Source organism: Maniola jurtina, chromosome 13 (genome assembly GCF_905333055.1).
Source record: "Maniola jurtina chromosome 13, ilManJurt1.1, whole genome shotgun sequence".
Lineage (NCBI taxonomy): Eukaryota > Metazoa > Arthropoda > Insecta > Lepidoptera > Nymphalidae > Maniola > Maniola jurtina.
Genome location: NC_060041.1, coordinates 5,602,233 through 5,617,862, shown reverse-complemented (window position 1 = coordinate 5,617,862; position 15,630 = coordinate 5,602,233). Strand labels below are relative to the sequence as shown.

Genomic DNA, 15,630 nt, shown 5'->3' with positions numbered 1-15,630 from the left:
TTAAAACATAATTATAATTAAAATAAAACCCCAAATTTTACTCCTAAATACTACATCGGTAGTTTTAGGCAACTGACTCTACAAAAATAAGGTACCTAGAACTTTTTATTTTTCAACCCAGTTGAAATCGAATTTTAGCACGAGCCCAAGGCTGTATGGAATCACAATGCATCTCCTTTAACAGGGCTCTCTCCGTCACTCGCTTCATACAATCGTAGTTCCAATTTCATTTGAATATTAAGCAAAGCAACCAAAGTCCGTGAAATTTTGCAGACATATTCTAGGAACTAATATCTGTGTCTGTGGTGTTTTAGATTTTTCTAAAAATATGTAGTTTTAAAATTACAGGGGCTCAAAGATTTGTATGTAAATTTTTAAGAGCGCGTAACTTTGAAACCGAATATTTTAACAGAAATCTGGAAAACCACAGACATAGATATTAGTTTCTAGAATATGTCTGCAAAATTTCATGGACTTTGGTTGCTTATTATTCAAATGAAATTGGAACTACGTTTGTATGAAGCAAGTGACGGAGAGACCCTTCTTAATTAAGTATATAATTATCTATATGTATTTTATACATTACAGTTAATAATGTTATTATAATATAATATTTATCTAGTTTTACCTGTTTACCTGTATTAAAAATAATACAAATGCATATCACACTTATTACGTTTTGATAATTGAAATGCGTGACTAGGCAAATACCCACAGTATATTTATTAGGTAATTTTTAAAAGCAATCGTTCTTAATTAATTATTTGTTAGTTCAATGTCATAATCGCTCACAATGTGAATTATTGATAGGTACTTGTTGCACGTTTGGAATATCATCTAAAGCTTTAAAAGTCTGCACAGTACCTATAGGTAATAATTTTTTGCATTGCACATAAATTGTTAAAAATTTGATACATTCATATAGGTAGTATGATTGATTTTAATTATAAATGTTATAAAATATATGAATTATTTATGTTGAATTAAAGGCACGGGGGAACAAGACGATATGAGGACATTGGATAGTAATTTGATGATATTTAATGCAAAGAATCCGCAATTACATAAGTTTTTATGTTATTATTAATTACATATTACCTATTTATAATCACATATTACAAGACAAATAGTTTTTGATCTTTTATAAAATAGTTTTGTTTATAAAATACGTGTACTCACGTAACATTTAAATATGCATATTTATTTTATCTGTATCTCCGTATGTATTCTTCATTATTTCAGGGTTATTTTTATACCATAATTACTTACAGAGTACTAATGATATTATAAATATTACGTAAAAAGATATATAATACTAGAATAGCACAAAACCCGCGCCAATGTTATAGGAGGTATGTAAGTGCTGATACACGGTCATAAGCTTATGAATTTGGCTTCACTTTTTAAAATACACATAATATATTGAATATGAGCTTTGCCTAACTAGAGTTTTAAAATATCTTTGCAAACGAAAAAAACATTTTTTAATTAGGAACGTGCCTTCTGCCAACCTAGTTAAAAATCAGTGACGTTAAAGTGTAAACTAAATAAAACAATTATATAATAATTGATTACGATGGTAATTATCAAAATATAGAGGTTTGTATAGCTTAGTCATAGCATTTAACCAACATTGATTTTAATGTTACATAATATTTCCTTTTAGATTATCTGAATAGTTACCTGCAAGGTACCTTACCTTATAGGTAGTTAACTATTTAATTTTTTTTAATTAAAAAAAAATCAATAGTTAATTCACATAATCTTGAAAGGTAAAACATTATCTAAATTCAAAATTTCATCCAAATCGTTAGAACCGTTTCCTGGAAACTAATCACATATTTTACATTTTTATCTAAGCTGGGTAATTAGGGTCAGACAGATTTCTTTGCATAAATTTGGTTTATGCCTCTTTATTTTTCAATTGAGTCTGATAATCATAAGGATTACATAAGCAATGATAGCTAATAATTATTAGTTATTAATTGTTCTAATTGATAAATATTTATTTTTATTCTACATAAATATCAAAAACTTCGAGCTTGCTTTCCTAGGTACCTACCTATCGAGGGGCGCCGAAACGAGCCGAAAAATGCCTTCCCCTGGGCAATAATGTTAGTACCTAAGTAGAATAACGAAATGTTAAATAGTAAGTATATTACTATTTTAAGTAAAAATGGCGTTTAAATTTTGGTGGACCTTTACTATTTTTTACAATAAAAAGTATTTTTCGTACGTTATAATTACTTTACAATATTTGGCGGTCAGTGAACATATTATAATGCTGAAAACATTATATTCAGGTACATTTTTATGACAAAATCTAGCAATATTTAGGAATACATAAGTATATATTTTAATATGATTTCAACAAAAAATTTATTCATCATCACATCGATATATTATGAACACCTACTTGAATGTCGAATATTTATCATTTAGTAAAATACTAAGCTGATTATAAATATATGTTATTAAAAATATCATCGTATCCGATTTATCTCTTTATCAAATCTCTCCCTTCGTTCTTTTTCCAATTTGTATAAAATATAATATGATAACTTAATCTTATTATGTTTAATCAAACGAAGACACCTACTTAGGTACATTCCTAATAAACAATGTAGTCAAATGATTATTATTTAAAAGAACAGTAAAATCTATAGAAAAGTAATTATTTTAACAATAAATTCAATTCCAATAAGTATTTTAACAGATAGGCTAATAGGTACAAAGAATAATAGTATAAAGCCATATATGTTAATGTGCACCGTGCCTTATACCTACCACCTGATATACGCAGTAGTAATAGTAAAGACATCTACAGTCATACAAACACTGTCACATTTTTATCTAATAACTTGATAAAATTGTTATAAGATTCATCTAATTACTAGGACTAGTTATTATTTGAACGTTTGTTCCATGATGCATAACATTGACCATTATCTTCTACGAGATCTGTGCGTTTTTATAATTTGAACCTTATTTATTTTCAATTAAAGTTTGAACTTGTAGAACAAGATCTCTGGCTAAAGATAACACAGCGGATGCGTCGTGACGCTCAGCCATTTCTGAAAATAAGACATGAACAAAAATTATACATCTGTCATTATAATATGTAGAAATATTGTATGTATTATATAATGTAATCCTCTGTCCATTGTAATCCATTTAATTACATGTAATTTTCCGGTAAGATGAACATAAAGAAGGGAAATGTGATAATATTTTACCCTGTATAACAGATATCAAGTCATCTCTTAAACCATAATATATACTATACTATGGGTAGGTAAAAATGTAATTTTGATAAATCCTACACCTAAACGTTTGGCAGACACGGTAGCTACCTACTGTAAGAAAAACCAACCAATAAACATGCATTTCAGAGAAAGAAAGAGTTTAAGATAAAAATCAAATCAAAAACTTGACGATAGATACGGCGGCGGTGCAAGTAAATTTTTGCTGTGGGTGATAAGGATTAGGACAGAAATACAAATTTTACCGTTGAAGAACTTAATGATGTCCGTGAAGTCCATGGTATTAGCTAAAATCACGTCTCGGTAAGTTTCGAGCAAAGCAAGTGCGATGAATAGCACCATGTGCTCCGAGGCTACGTATCGTGCGGCCCATATCAGCTCCCATGCTGCGAAAACCTGCAAACATTTTACGGGTTAGGAATACTTAAGATCATAGAGGCAGGATTAAAATATGTATAAAAGTGATTTCAACTCACATCCTGATAGAGTAGCTCTCGCTTAAAATCGAGAAGAAACCAGCGGTAGCAGAAATAAAAGTGCGTATAATCTCCGTGTGCGTGCATCAACTCATACAGCTCGCAGTCTAAGATCTGAATTAATGACCTGAAAATACAAAATCTAATCGTTGAATTTGAAATAACCAAGATTCTAGAGACCTGTAAAACACACATTAGGGTTACTTGTTATCCAATCCATTCCTGAAAGGGGCTATTTTAGGGATCATTGAGAACTAATTGAACTTAGTCAATTAAAGGTTGAAAACCAATCGTTTCTAAGTTGTAAGTTTTTTGACTTTTAATCGAAAACAGTTCAAAAAAGTTCAGGAGCATTGAAATGGTGCTTTTCTGAAAGCTGATTTTAGACTACTTTACTTAAAGATTTAGAAAAACCTAAATGAAGTAAATCGTCTTAAAATACCATGATAAATCTCACTTTGTGCGTACAGACGTACATATTTGTCGCACGGATTACAGAACCATATCCATGCGAGTGCAACTTACAGTGGTCAGGTTTTTTTTTACTTTAAGTACTTACTTGATTTAAAAAATAAAAATTTGCTAAATACTTTGTTACATAAATTGCAAGAAAATACAAGAAGCTTTCGAGCAAATGACGTATAGTTTTCATTAGTTAACTGTAATAACAGGGATACGTAAGGAATGGCATTTTGTCTCACCTCATATCAGCAAAGTGAGCATCCATAGCCTGTCCTGACGGGAAGTTGTCTCGGGCTCGAGCCATCAGGCGTGAAAACAACGCATGCGCTACGGCTTCTTCCTTCATCACCACCAGTAACGGAGCTGCAAGGTCGCACATGCCTTGCATATAGCCCATTTCCAGGTGCTCCCACACAAACCTTATACAGAAAACACGTAATGGTTTAAAAATCTCTTGACATGAAAGTAGAAATTGCACAGAAAGTAGTAGAATTTATTGCACCATCAAGTACTCCTCCCTTACACGATACACCATAATTTATGCACAATTAAACAAAAATTGTACTTTCACGATGAACACTGGACATTTTCCAAGATAGTTTGACCAGCACAATTATATATGATCAAAAAAAGATTTGCATTTGTACAAAAAATCTTGTTAATAAGTAGCTAAATAAAAATCTGTTAAAGTTTTTGTTTTCAAATGTAACTTACGTGCACATTATGTTTCTTAATTTATCCAAATTCTCGTCGGTGAAGAAGGGATAATTTCTGTCACAACGTTGTACGTCCTTTTCGATTCGATGTAGATTTAGTGCAAAGCTTTCCACTAATTCGTTCTGGAAAAAATCGTATGATTTTGAACGCATGGAAAAATCTTTTCGGTTGGTTAAACTATAAACTTTATTGAGGCCACTTACTGAGTATACTCCGCCATTAGAACTTGCAGGAGAAACACAGTTGGATCTGTTGTCAGGGCGGGCATCGCTGGGCTCTAGAGTATCGAAGGATGCCCCTGCTGAGTGTGATTCTTCACGAACAACTCCTAATGGACTCCGCGCTGGGCTGACATTCACTAGATATCAAATATTTATATTATTTGTAGGTAGGCAATAGCAAACAAAAATTAATAGCAACAGCATACTTCGCAATACATATAAGATGTACAACACAGAAATAAAAAGCTCTAAACGTCCGATAGCTTATTTTAGTTCTAAAAAGAAATAGCGCATTTAAAGAAATTACTTAGTAACAAATCATTAGATTTGAAAGATTTTTTTAATAAAGTTTTACCTGTAGTACCACCAGATGCAGGAGAACCAGAAGGTGCTATATCAACTGAAGGATTAGTAATTATTACACTTGTATGCTGCTGATGTACACTTGCTTGAGTTTCATCTAGAGAAGATCTACAATCATTACCATTTAGCTTGTTTTCATTGGCACTATCTACACTACATAATAACCCTCTTCCGTCACCCTTTTGTACTATTCCTTCTGCTAGTCTTTTAATTTCAGCTATACTTTCTCTTCTCATATCGGGATTTTCAACAACGCTCTTAATGTATACTTCTTCGTCTTCGTCATCGTCATCAATATCATTAAGGCTGTCAATGTCAACGGTTTCCCTACTATCACTTGTTTCAGTCTCCCCGTTAACATTAGCATCATCTTTCCCTTTCTCTTCCGAATCCATTTCAATATTGTCAACTTCATCTATACTCGGTGCTCTTGAGAGAACTGGTTTAGATTCTGGTTTCTTTTGTTCGTTCTCACTAGGCTCTGGTGAGACAATCGGTGGGTTATCTGATATTACACTGCAGTCATCTTCAAATACCTGTTTAATAAGAAAATCTTCTATCTAAACATGTCTGTATTTTTTTTAATTACTTGTTATGAATTTTAAGTTACAGTAAGATCTAACTTCAAGTACTAGCTCTAGTACAAGTAACTCAAAAAAATACGGCATTTTTTAATTATTAGACACAACCCTGTAATCTCACCTCATTAGGTTCTGTAGGCCGAGGTTTTCCTGAAGATTCAGTTAAACGTGCGATCGACGCAGCCGTAGCTTCTCTGTCACGTTGTCGTACAATAGCTTCTACGCATAACCACTCAGACATAGTTGTCTCGTATTGACGTCGATATGTTGCATCTTGTTCACTTCTTTCATCTGCCGTTGAGCCAAATCTGGAAATGTTAAATTAATTGGTTCAAAAAGGGCAATATTTCATTAAATCCTTCATATAATCTTCCATTTATAACACTTCTGTGTGTGTTGACAATATTACATTTTGTATATATATGTATTTTGTCGTAAGCCTACTCACTCGTAATATCCAAGTAGAAAAGGCCAAACTTCTCTTCTAATATCATGTTGAACTCCACTATAGTAAACTATTCGATATACTTCATCTTTATCGCTAACTACGCCTCGGTTGTCCATCATTGATCGCCATAGCTCTTCTGTTAAACCAGCTTCCGTTTCATCTAAATCAAAGGAAACGTGTCTATAATATAAAAATATAACCACGAAAGATACTAAAAGAATATTGATTTCTAAATCAGAAGAGAACTTGATGAAGGTACTTTGAAAAATATCATGAACGTGAACTCATTCTTTAGACTTTCCTTCCTTTATAGAGGTTTTTCTATACATATTAAGCAAGATAATATTGATGAATTAATACGTAAAGCTAACCTCTGGGTACAATATTAGGATGCACTAGACCACTAAGATGAGTTCGCACGGTAGACAGATGTCGGCAATATGCTAGCCAGCCGTAAAATGCTCTCGAGATTATCTGACGACGCATCGTACTGCACACCAATTCAATGGATGCCGTCTGGAAAGGGAAATAAAGCTGTGTTTAATTAAATTACCCACTTTATTCCAACTGCTGTTGTGATACGAATTTTCACTGTTGCTTTAAAGTTTAGAATAAAATTTGTTATTGGTAGGTATTGTGACTGTTGCTATTGTTGGTTCTTGAGAAATTCTTGATCGTTTGCTAAACATTAAATCAAAAAAAAAATTGTACTCAAAGACCGAGACTTCAAGCTTGTAGTATTTTTTTTACAAACTTTTAAGATCATGATTGTGCTTAATTTAGAATGTATTGGATTTATTGAAGAAAATGGTAATAGATATCATACCTCTTCAACAATAGGATTTGGCGTCGATAGTGCAGGTAGGTGTCCATTGAATCCAGCGGACGTCGGACAATCCACGGACATAGTGGACGAGTCCGAAGACGTTGTAGACGTGGATGCCAACGGACGTCGTGGCGTCCGCGGTGGAGACTGCACTACGCGTTCTAGTAGTGAATGACGCATAGCTACAAAATACCAGAAATTTAAAAGTTGCATCCTTACAATACAAAGTTGTAGTAGGTACTAATAGTGATCAGAATTCAGGCAGATCACAGAATGGAATAATGACGCTAAATAAAAATGGATCAAAACCATAAAATTCACGTTTTTTTCATTGATACACCCACGTCGTAAATAAACAGTATTAAAAAGTGAATTCTAAAAAACATATAAAATATACTTATTCAAACCAAATTTTGATGTGAAAATGTATAAGGCGAAAATCACAAATTTCGGATGAAATAATTATTAGTCGCCTCACTAATTAAACTACCTACCATTGATTAATTATTTCAGAGATCTATAACTTACCCTCCCTATCGGCAATAGCATTGTTAACAATTCGGAATACATAATCTCCAGCAACATCTTCCCAGTCTGGTTCCTCAGATTCTTCTCTCTCACACAGGCTAGGCATTGGTCGCCTGCGTATTTTGCTACGACCAAATACCTAAAAAAACCGAACCGAATTGAGAACTACCTCTTTTTGGAAGTCGGTTAAAAAAGTAACACTCAACTGATGGAAAATTAACTATTACAATAGAATAAGTATTCCTGTAAATGAACATAAAATCTATATAATATGTTTACTTTTCCTGAACCCCTTTGAGACCACAAAGGAGGATCTAGCTGTCCATGTGGTAGCAATCCAGTTTCCAAATTGCTCAGGAATGAAAGAAGATGACCTCCTGAAAACAATAGAAAAACAAGAGTAAAGGATGCCTTATAAAAATTATATCTAATTTTGGGGCCACATTTGTAATTATACCAACAGTTACAAGGTCGTCAGAGATGATGGCGATCATCACATTCTAACTTTCAAACGGTACGTCTGAAAGCTACAATGTAGGTACGATCTTACCTGTTTGGTCGGATCTAAAAAAAATCTTACCTTTAGGGAAATGTATAGGTGGTCGCTGGACTCCATCTTGGCCCACTAATATGAGAGCATCGCTAGCTTGAGATCGATGTACGTGTACATATACCACTTCCCATACGCACACCTGGAGCGACATTGCCCAGTAAACGCTGCAAAAAAAAAAAAAAACTTTTACTTTAATATTCTTTCGTTCGTCTACGTCTATCTCCAAGTCACTTTCTTGGATCGCGTAATAATTAATATTCGGTTTCATGTTAATATTCAGTTAGTGTGACTTTGTGCCACAGGATGATAAAATGATTCCAGAGTTGTTACTGATACTCACAACTCACAAAATTATTCCGCTTGTTTGCCCTCTAACTGGAGTGGACTGAGATGTCGTCTGATTGAAAAAGAAAAGCGGGTAGGTATGAAGGACATTTACTTTAAACGCGGTCAAATGAACGAACTTTAACTAGCTATTGATCGGAATATTATGGTCTGAACTCTGAATATAAAGTTTTGAACCCATTGTATTACGCAGCGTGCTTTGCGGAGTCATGCTGCGACGGAACGAGTGCCCGCTGCGCAAAGAGCTTTTATTTTATTTTTTGCAAGAAAGTATGATTAATTGCTACTCAGCAAAGTTCTTTAGCCCTTTAGAAGTACTTAAGCTGGAGGATAATATTCTTCAATTAGGATCTCCTGTGTAATGTGCATGCACCGATCCGAACGTTTCAACGATACATGTGAAATTTACCCCTGCTATTTACCTTATCTGCATTAATACATGTAAATTAAATGTAATATTTTACATATCCATATTAGAGATCGGAAGAGATAATAAGGAACATCCTCATGTGAGGTCAAATTGTATGAATGTGCTTAGCTTACATAAATAGCTCATTGATTTAACATAAGGTTGAATTACTTAGTTAGCTCATGCAATTACACTACTTGGTCAAGCAGGATGGAAAATAAAAAAAACATACCAATCAATACAAAGCGGGCCAGCGCATCGTCTTCTGTACACGCTGCAAGGTTGTACACTGCACAGAATACACTCGTGAGGGCACGCCGAAGCATGCACTAGATGCCATCGAAGCCGACTACACATAGGTACACAAGCTTACACTAAAAGTGACTACTACTCGGTGTTCTACTCTTTACGGCTACTCTCCACGGCTGATTTTTCAAACGAATATTAGTCATGCTTTTTTCAAACGTGACTAGTATTCATCAAGTAATAAGCATGAATATAGAGGTTGCAAATAGTACGAGCTTAATACTAAAAGTGGTTCTGCTATCTAGATTTCCAATTATTGAAACTAATATATGATCTGCTTTTCATACGATTAGTTATTCATTTCAAAGTGTACCTACTGTAAAGTGAATACAAATGGCTCTAGAAGGTTTGAAGAATCTACAGTGAAATAATTTGCTTGTAACAATAAAATAATATGCACACAAATAAAACATTAAACTTCAATATAAAATGCAGAAGCATCTAATAGATGGGTACAAAGTAAATACTGATGTCACAAGAATTAAAGTTAAACAAGAAAATACTTGATAAAGCAACAATCACAACAATACAAATACGAATGTTCTACAAAAATGTACTATAGTACAAATGAATAGATAGGCAGTGAATATTAAAACATACCTCTTATCAATACCTTCACTTTCGGCATATCCGTTCATCAGTTGATTCGGAGTCCATTTGATAACCAGCCCAGCAGCTGTTTGATGGAGACTCAGGTAGCCGGGCATCGGTTCCTCTACGTCCTTCTAAAAGTGAACAGTTTCATAGACAATAGACATGCTAGCTATATGTTTTTAAATAATTTTACTGTATTAAATAAAGCAGCTTGCACTTTTGTATATTATAATTCAAATCTTGCGACGGATTTGTCAAATACATAATTCTACCGACCAAAAACTTACTTATAATAAGTAGTTATGGGATAACACTATCAGAGTATTCATTTCGGAACTAATCTGACTTTCGAAAATCTAAAAGAGGATATTTTAAGGCTTACTGGTTGCACTCGAACATTATTTTTCCCATATAACAGCGTCGCTCTAGAGTTTTGATGTAAACTCTCAACGTAATCTTTGGCACTTGACACCGCTGCATTTCCCGTTCCTACAAATTGAATACTTATTAATTTTTAAGCCTGAAGATATTATATAATATTATGTATTATTTAAGCAAATTTTTTTCAAAAATTCGGTTAGAGGGACCAAATTCTTCTAGGTAACTCCTGCATTTAAAACAAATATATGTAGCCGCTTAAATGTTTGATAATAAATATCAAAATTTCAAAAATCTTTCATATAATTTTATAAATCCACTAATAAGTTCAGTTTTCAGCGAAATAACAATGAACAGTGACAGATAAAATGTAATGTATAAAATCTGAGTACTTTTGCAAAAGCTAATTGTAACGGCTAAATCTAACTAGGTTAATTAGCAAATGCAAGTTAGAGAAGCGCAGTTGTTTTGTAATATATATGGGTAGGTACTAGACGTGTTACAGTAACTGGAAACAAACCGAGAACAAAGTAAACAGAAGCTTCGAGAATTCAATTACGTGAATTAGACAAAGAACGAAAAGTTGTTCCTTTGCTCTTAAACTCAATTATAACCAACTAACTACATAAGTTTAAATAAATATCTCAAGCATACAAATTAATAAAATAATAGGCTTCCATTGAAAAACTTATAAAAGGATAATTTTGTTGAGAAGATAGGGCAAGAAACTCAGCGGCTTTTCTCTTCAAAAGCAATAAATAGCTGCACGCAAAGCCGTTTGCTTCTAATATGCATCTTTGGCTCGTAGTAACAAAATATGATAAAATAATTTAAGCCTCGATAGCTCAACGGTTGAGGAGCGGACTGAATTCCGAAAGGTCGGCCACGGCGGTTCAAACACCACCGTTGCACTATTGTCGTACCCACTCCTGGCAAAAACTTTACGCTTAATTGGGGGGAAATGGGAGTATTAGTCATGATTACCATGGCTAATATTCTTTAAAAAAAGAATTAAAATTAGTAAAAGTAAGTTAAGTCAGAACTGAAAATGTCCACAACTATTTTTACCAGTAGTGGCAGCTCCACCGTCGTCAGACGAAGCATTGAGACTTCTCCGAAAACTGAGGATTGGTCTTCGAACAGACGGCGGCGTTGTCGTACCGGCAGACATCCTGTGCCTCTGAACCTACAAAAACATTTACCATCATCATCACGATCAACCCATTTCTCAGAGGTCTCCTCTCAGAGTGAGAACGCCATAGTTTACCACGCTGGCCAAGCGTTAGAAATTGCCAGATTTCACACATCTTTAAGAACCTTATGGAGAACTCTCAAGCATGCAGGTTTCCTCACGATTTCATTCCTACACCGTTAAAGCAAGTGATATTTAATTACTTAAAACGCACGTATCTCCGAAAACTTACAGGTGGTGTGCCCAGCGGCGAACCCCCGACCTTCAACTAAACATTCAATCTATCTCAAAGTGAAACATAGGTCTACCTTTAATCTGAATAAAAATAAAAATAAAACCCATTTGATAGCATTTGATTCACGATACTTACGATATATTTCAAGTAGGTAAATCCGATAGTGGATTGTGGTAATCCCCACGAGACCTGCGTGCAGGTCATTCATTCATCCATCAATCATGGACGTCCATGATTGAAATCCCATACAAATTCCCTATTCACAGTATATTCGGGATACATATCGAATAAAAACTTTGATTATAATGTTTCTGTTAAATATTTTTTGTGTATCTCTGAACAACTTACCAGTTCATCCGCCGGTGGATCTGTCCAGAAGCAAGCTGGTGCTTTTGCCTTAGAATATTCCAAGGCGCAAGGACCAACGAGCAACGAACTAAGGATGCTGCCGTAGTCTGGGTCCGCAACTAGTGCGTCCCTCTCGTAATACCTCGTTGCGTTGTTGACTAAATGCTCGATGATTTTTGCCAGTTGACGCTCGAAGAGAGCTATCCTGATCCAGAGGTACCTAAACCAAGAAGACAAGGAACTCTTTCAAGAACTACTACCAAATTTTTTAATTTAAAAATGTTTCGTGCACAATTCTCTATTCCATGAGAACTTCGAGAATCCGTCCTTATTCCTTGTCTACATTATAAAGAGAACACCTGTGCAAAACTTCAGTTTTCTTCTAAGGCACTAGGCTGGACTAGAGTGGGATAAGTCAGTCAGTGAATCAGGATTTTTCTTTTTTCTATTCATTTTACTTATTTGTTGAGAATATAGAATTCATTAAACCAAGAAGAGTAAGCCTTAAAACCTTGGCTTATCAGGTGTCAAAAGCGCCAACGCCACAGAAGTAAGCTGCATGGCTGCATGGGGCATGCACGTACGTGTGGTAACTAGGCTGACTTAATTAATAGGCTGACTCCCAGTTTCGGCTGGTAATTATCCACCTAGGTACATACATCGTCCACAATATACAATAGAAGGTGCACAACAGTAAGCAATATATTAGGCACTAAGTGAATAGCACCACACACAGATTGGCATTTTGATTTTCTGAATTTTTCATAGATTTAAGTTAGGTATTGGCTTGTACTGAACCAAATTAAATATCCAACGCACAGTAATTCTCATTATTGTTTACGATCGGTCATAAACCGACAGTAAAGAGACAGACAAGCAAAGTTATAACTTTTACGATGTCGAAAAAGTGACTTTACGATACGAACATAAGATCGTAAGACGTACCTAATAAGGATATTGCAGGTTTCTAGGGCATGAAACAATCCCATAAAGAAGAACCGTTAACAGTCGTGTTTTAGTGGCCCGAGTTAAAGCTCACTCTCGTTCTTTTATCGCACGCTTTGTTTTCTGAATAAATAAATCTTAAAAGAGAAGAGCTACGTATGCTTGGAGTTTCTCTACCTGATCAAATCAGAATGAGGACTTCCCTAGGAGCACTAGAGTAACTGAGATAACTCAACGGGTTGCGAAGCTGAAGTGGCAATGGGCAGGGCGCTTACTTCGAAAAATTGATAAAAATTGATAAATTAGGATCCCAAGGTGCTAGAATGCCAATTACGCACCGGAAAACACATAAATTCTTTAAAGTAATAATATTCATTCTAGTAGGTATTAATTCTTTAAAGTTGTTCTGATGAATTGTTTATGATGAAAAATCATAACCCTACCTTTTGGCTTTGCCGCAGTCGGGTAAAAAAGTAGAGTAGGTTCTTATTAGAAGAAGAGTTAGCAGAAGAGTTTTACGTACTGTACTTAGGTAGATTTAATATCTCTACATAGTGTCTCTAAAACAAAGTCGCTTCCCGCCGTCTATCCCTATGTACCTACCTACCTACGCTTTTAGATCTTTTAAACTACGCAACGGACTTCAATTTGCGGTTTTCATTATTAGATAGTTATTCAAAAGGAAGGATTATACATATATAGTTTAATATTGTTTTGTGTTAATTTGTTGAAATATAGTGAGAGGGAGTGAAATATAGGGCGTGAGAGTAGGTTATATAGATAATAATAATAATTGTTGCTGTCTTATTCTTTTGAAACATAACAATAAACCCACACTGACACCACATTGGTATCTACTCGTATATTGCATAGTGCGAAGCCGGGGTGCATCACAAGTCTTTCAAAAATTCAATATAACTTTCAAACGAATTTACCTAAAATTTTTAAACTTTTATTTTCATAGTCGAAAACAGGATTGCTTTTATTTTCTACCTTTAGTCTAACAACAAAACGTGGAACGCAATTAAAAGTTCCGAAAACAAATTGGTAGCGACAGTTTAATTAAAACAACCGCATCGCATACCTGGTTACAGCGTTAAATTTCTCCTTAATTTAGGCACCCCATATTATGCATTGCCTTATGGGCTCCTCTATTCAATTCCCTAGTGCTTGAAGACCAAATAATTCCACAATGCGTGAAGATCAAAGTCTTCGAACAGTGCGTGTTGCCAGTGATGACTATGATCCACATAACAAAGCTTAGAGTCACTCAGCGGATGGAGAGAACTATGCTTGAAGTTTATGTAAATGGTAATGGTGAATCAGAAATGAGGTGTGATCCCTAGGAGAACCAAAGTAACTGACATAGCTCAGCGGGTTGCAAAGCTGAAATTGCAGGGCACAAAGTTTGACAAACCAATATAGGTACGTTGGGGTCTCACCCAAGATGAAAGGCTAAAATGGCAACTTCGCACTGGTAAGCGCAGCGCAGAAGGGGAACCCTCCCCCCACGTTATATGTGGCTCATGTCAGGTGCCTGTTGCGATTCTCATGCCTATATGTATGTATTGACGTTGTTGCGGTAGTGTGCGATCACCTTAATTTATACCGTCACTACTAGTTACTACCAGCTACTCGCAAGTTGTTTATGTGTGTCCTTTTTGTTTCAGCCATATACAAATTATGTGGTTTCAGCCTAGCAGGCTCACATTGACAGATAGGGACTAGGGTCGGACGGAATTGGCGACCCTTGTCACGTCTGTCCTAAACCCGTGGACTGACCACAACATAGTTTCATCTTGTACAAAGTGCTACCTAGATATCCAACGCAATATAAAATATACCTAGTACATAAAAGTAAATACCAAATACAAGTGTAAATTAAAAATTTTCAACACCCCCGACAAATTATTTTCATATAAATAATTATGTATATCTAGGCAACGTCCATCTTGACAACTTGACATTTGTCAATTGACACTTGAATATTATGAACCTAAGGGTTATGTAACCTTCTTTTCTACAAGAAAACTAGAAAATAGCTGATAACTTTTAAACGGCTGAACCAATTTTTTTGGATTATAGCTAAGAACACTCTCGATCAAGCCACCTTTCAAACAAAAAAAAGTAAATTAAAATCGGTTCATTCGTTTAGGCGCTACGATGCCACAGACAGATACACAGATACACAGATACACACGTCAAACTTATAACACCCCTCTTTTTGGGTCGGGGGTTAAAAAGTGACTATTGGATGAATAGTGGGTACGTAAGTATATTATGAACTCCTAAAAAACAAAGTGAATAAATAGGTGCACACCTACCTCTGCCGACAAAATACAAGACATACAGACAGACAGACGGACTGGACGGAACTATAAAAGTTCTTAGTTTTACCGCAAAACCCTAAAAATGTGTTTAGGTACAAGTGTATATTAAA

The 15,630-nt window shown here is 34.8% G+C and overlaps 1 protein-coding gene across 3 annotated transcripts in view; it reads right to left on the bottom strand.

Moving 5' to 3' along the window:
• Nucleotides 1-1,168: 1,168 nt before the first annotated feature.
• Nucleotides 1,169-15,630, bottom strand: part of LOC123870857 (small G protein signaling modulator 2-like) — a 35,143-nt gene continuing 20,681 nt past the window's right edge. The window contains exons 5-23 of one of the 3 annotated variants that reach the window (XM_045914326.1): nucleotides 12,246-12,465; nucleotides 11,539-11,656; nucleotides 10,475-10,581; nucleotides 10,099-10,223; nucleotides 9,425-9,541; nucleotides 8,466-8,602; nucleotides 8,165-8,262; nucleotides 7,886-8,024; nucleotides 7,358-7,539; nucleotides 6,903-7,047; nucleotides 6,532-6,691; nucleotides 6,205-6,391; nucleotides 5,495-6,038; nucleotides 5,122-5,276; nucleotides 4,916-5,040; nucleotides 4,441-4,620; nucleotides 3,740-3,866; nucleotides 3,509-3,659; nucleotides 1,169-3,074 (exon numbers count right to left, since the gene is read on the bottom strand). In XM_045914326.1, coding sequence (XP_045770282.1) covers nucleotides 2,986-3,074; nucleotides 3,509-3,659; nucleotides 3,740-3,866; nucleotides 4,441-4,620; nucleotides 4,916-5,040; nucleotides 5,122-5,276; nucleotides 5,495-6,038; nucleotides 6,205-6,391; nucleotides 6,532-6,691; nucleotides 6,903-7,047; nucleotides 7,358-7,539; nucleotides 7,886-8,024; nucleotides 8,165-8,262; nucleotides 8,466-8,602; nucleotides 9,425-9,541; nucleotides 10,099-10,223; nucleotides 10,475-10,581; nucleotides 11,539-11,656; nucleotides 12,246-12,465 — 3,106 coding nt within the window. In that variant the 3' untranslated portion in view covers nucleotides 1,169-2,985. The remainder of the gene's footprint in view (nucleotides 3,075-3,508; nucleotides 3,660-3,739; nucleotides 3,867-4,440; nucleotides 4,621-4,915; nucleotides 5,041-5,121; nucleotides 5,277-5,494; nucleotides 6,039-6,204; nucleotides 6,392-6,531; nucleotides 6,692-6,902; nucleotides 7,048-7,357; nucleotides 7,540-7,885; nucleotides 8,025-8,164; nucleotides 8,263-8,465; nucleotides 8,603-9,424; nucleotides 9,542-10,098; nucleotides 10,224-10,474; nucleotides 10,582-11,538; nucleotides 11,657-12,245; nucleotides 12,466-15,630) is intronic. The other 2 variants (XM_045914327.1, XM_045914328.1) reach the window with 2 other exon arrangements.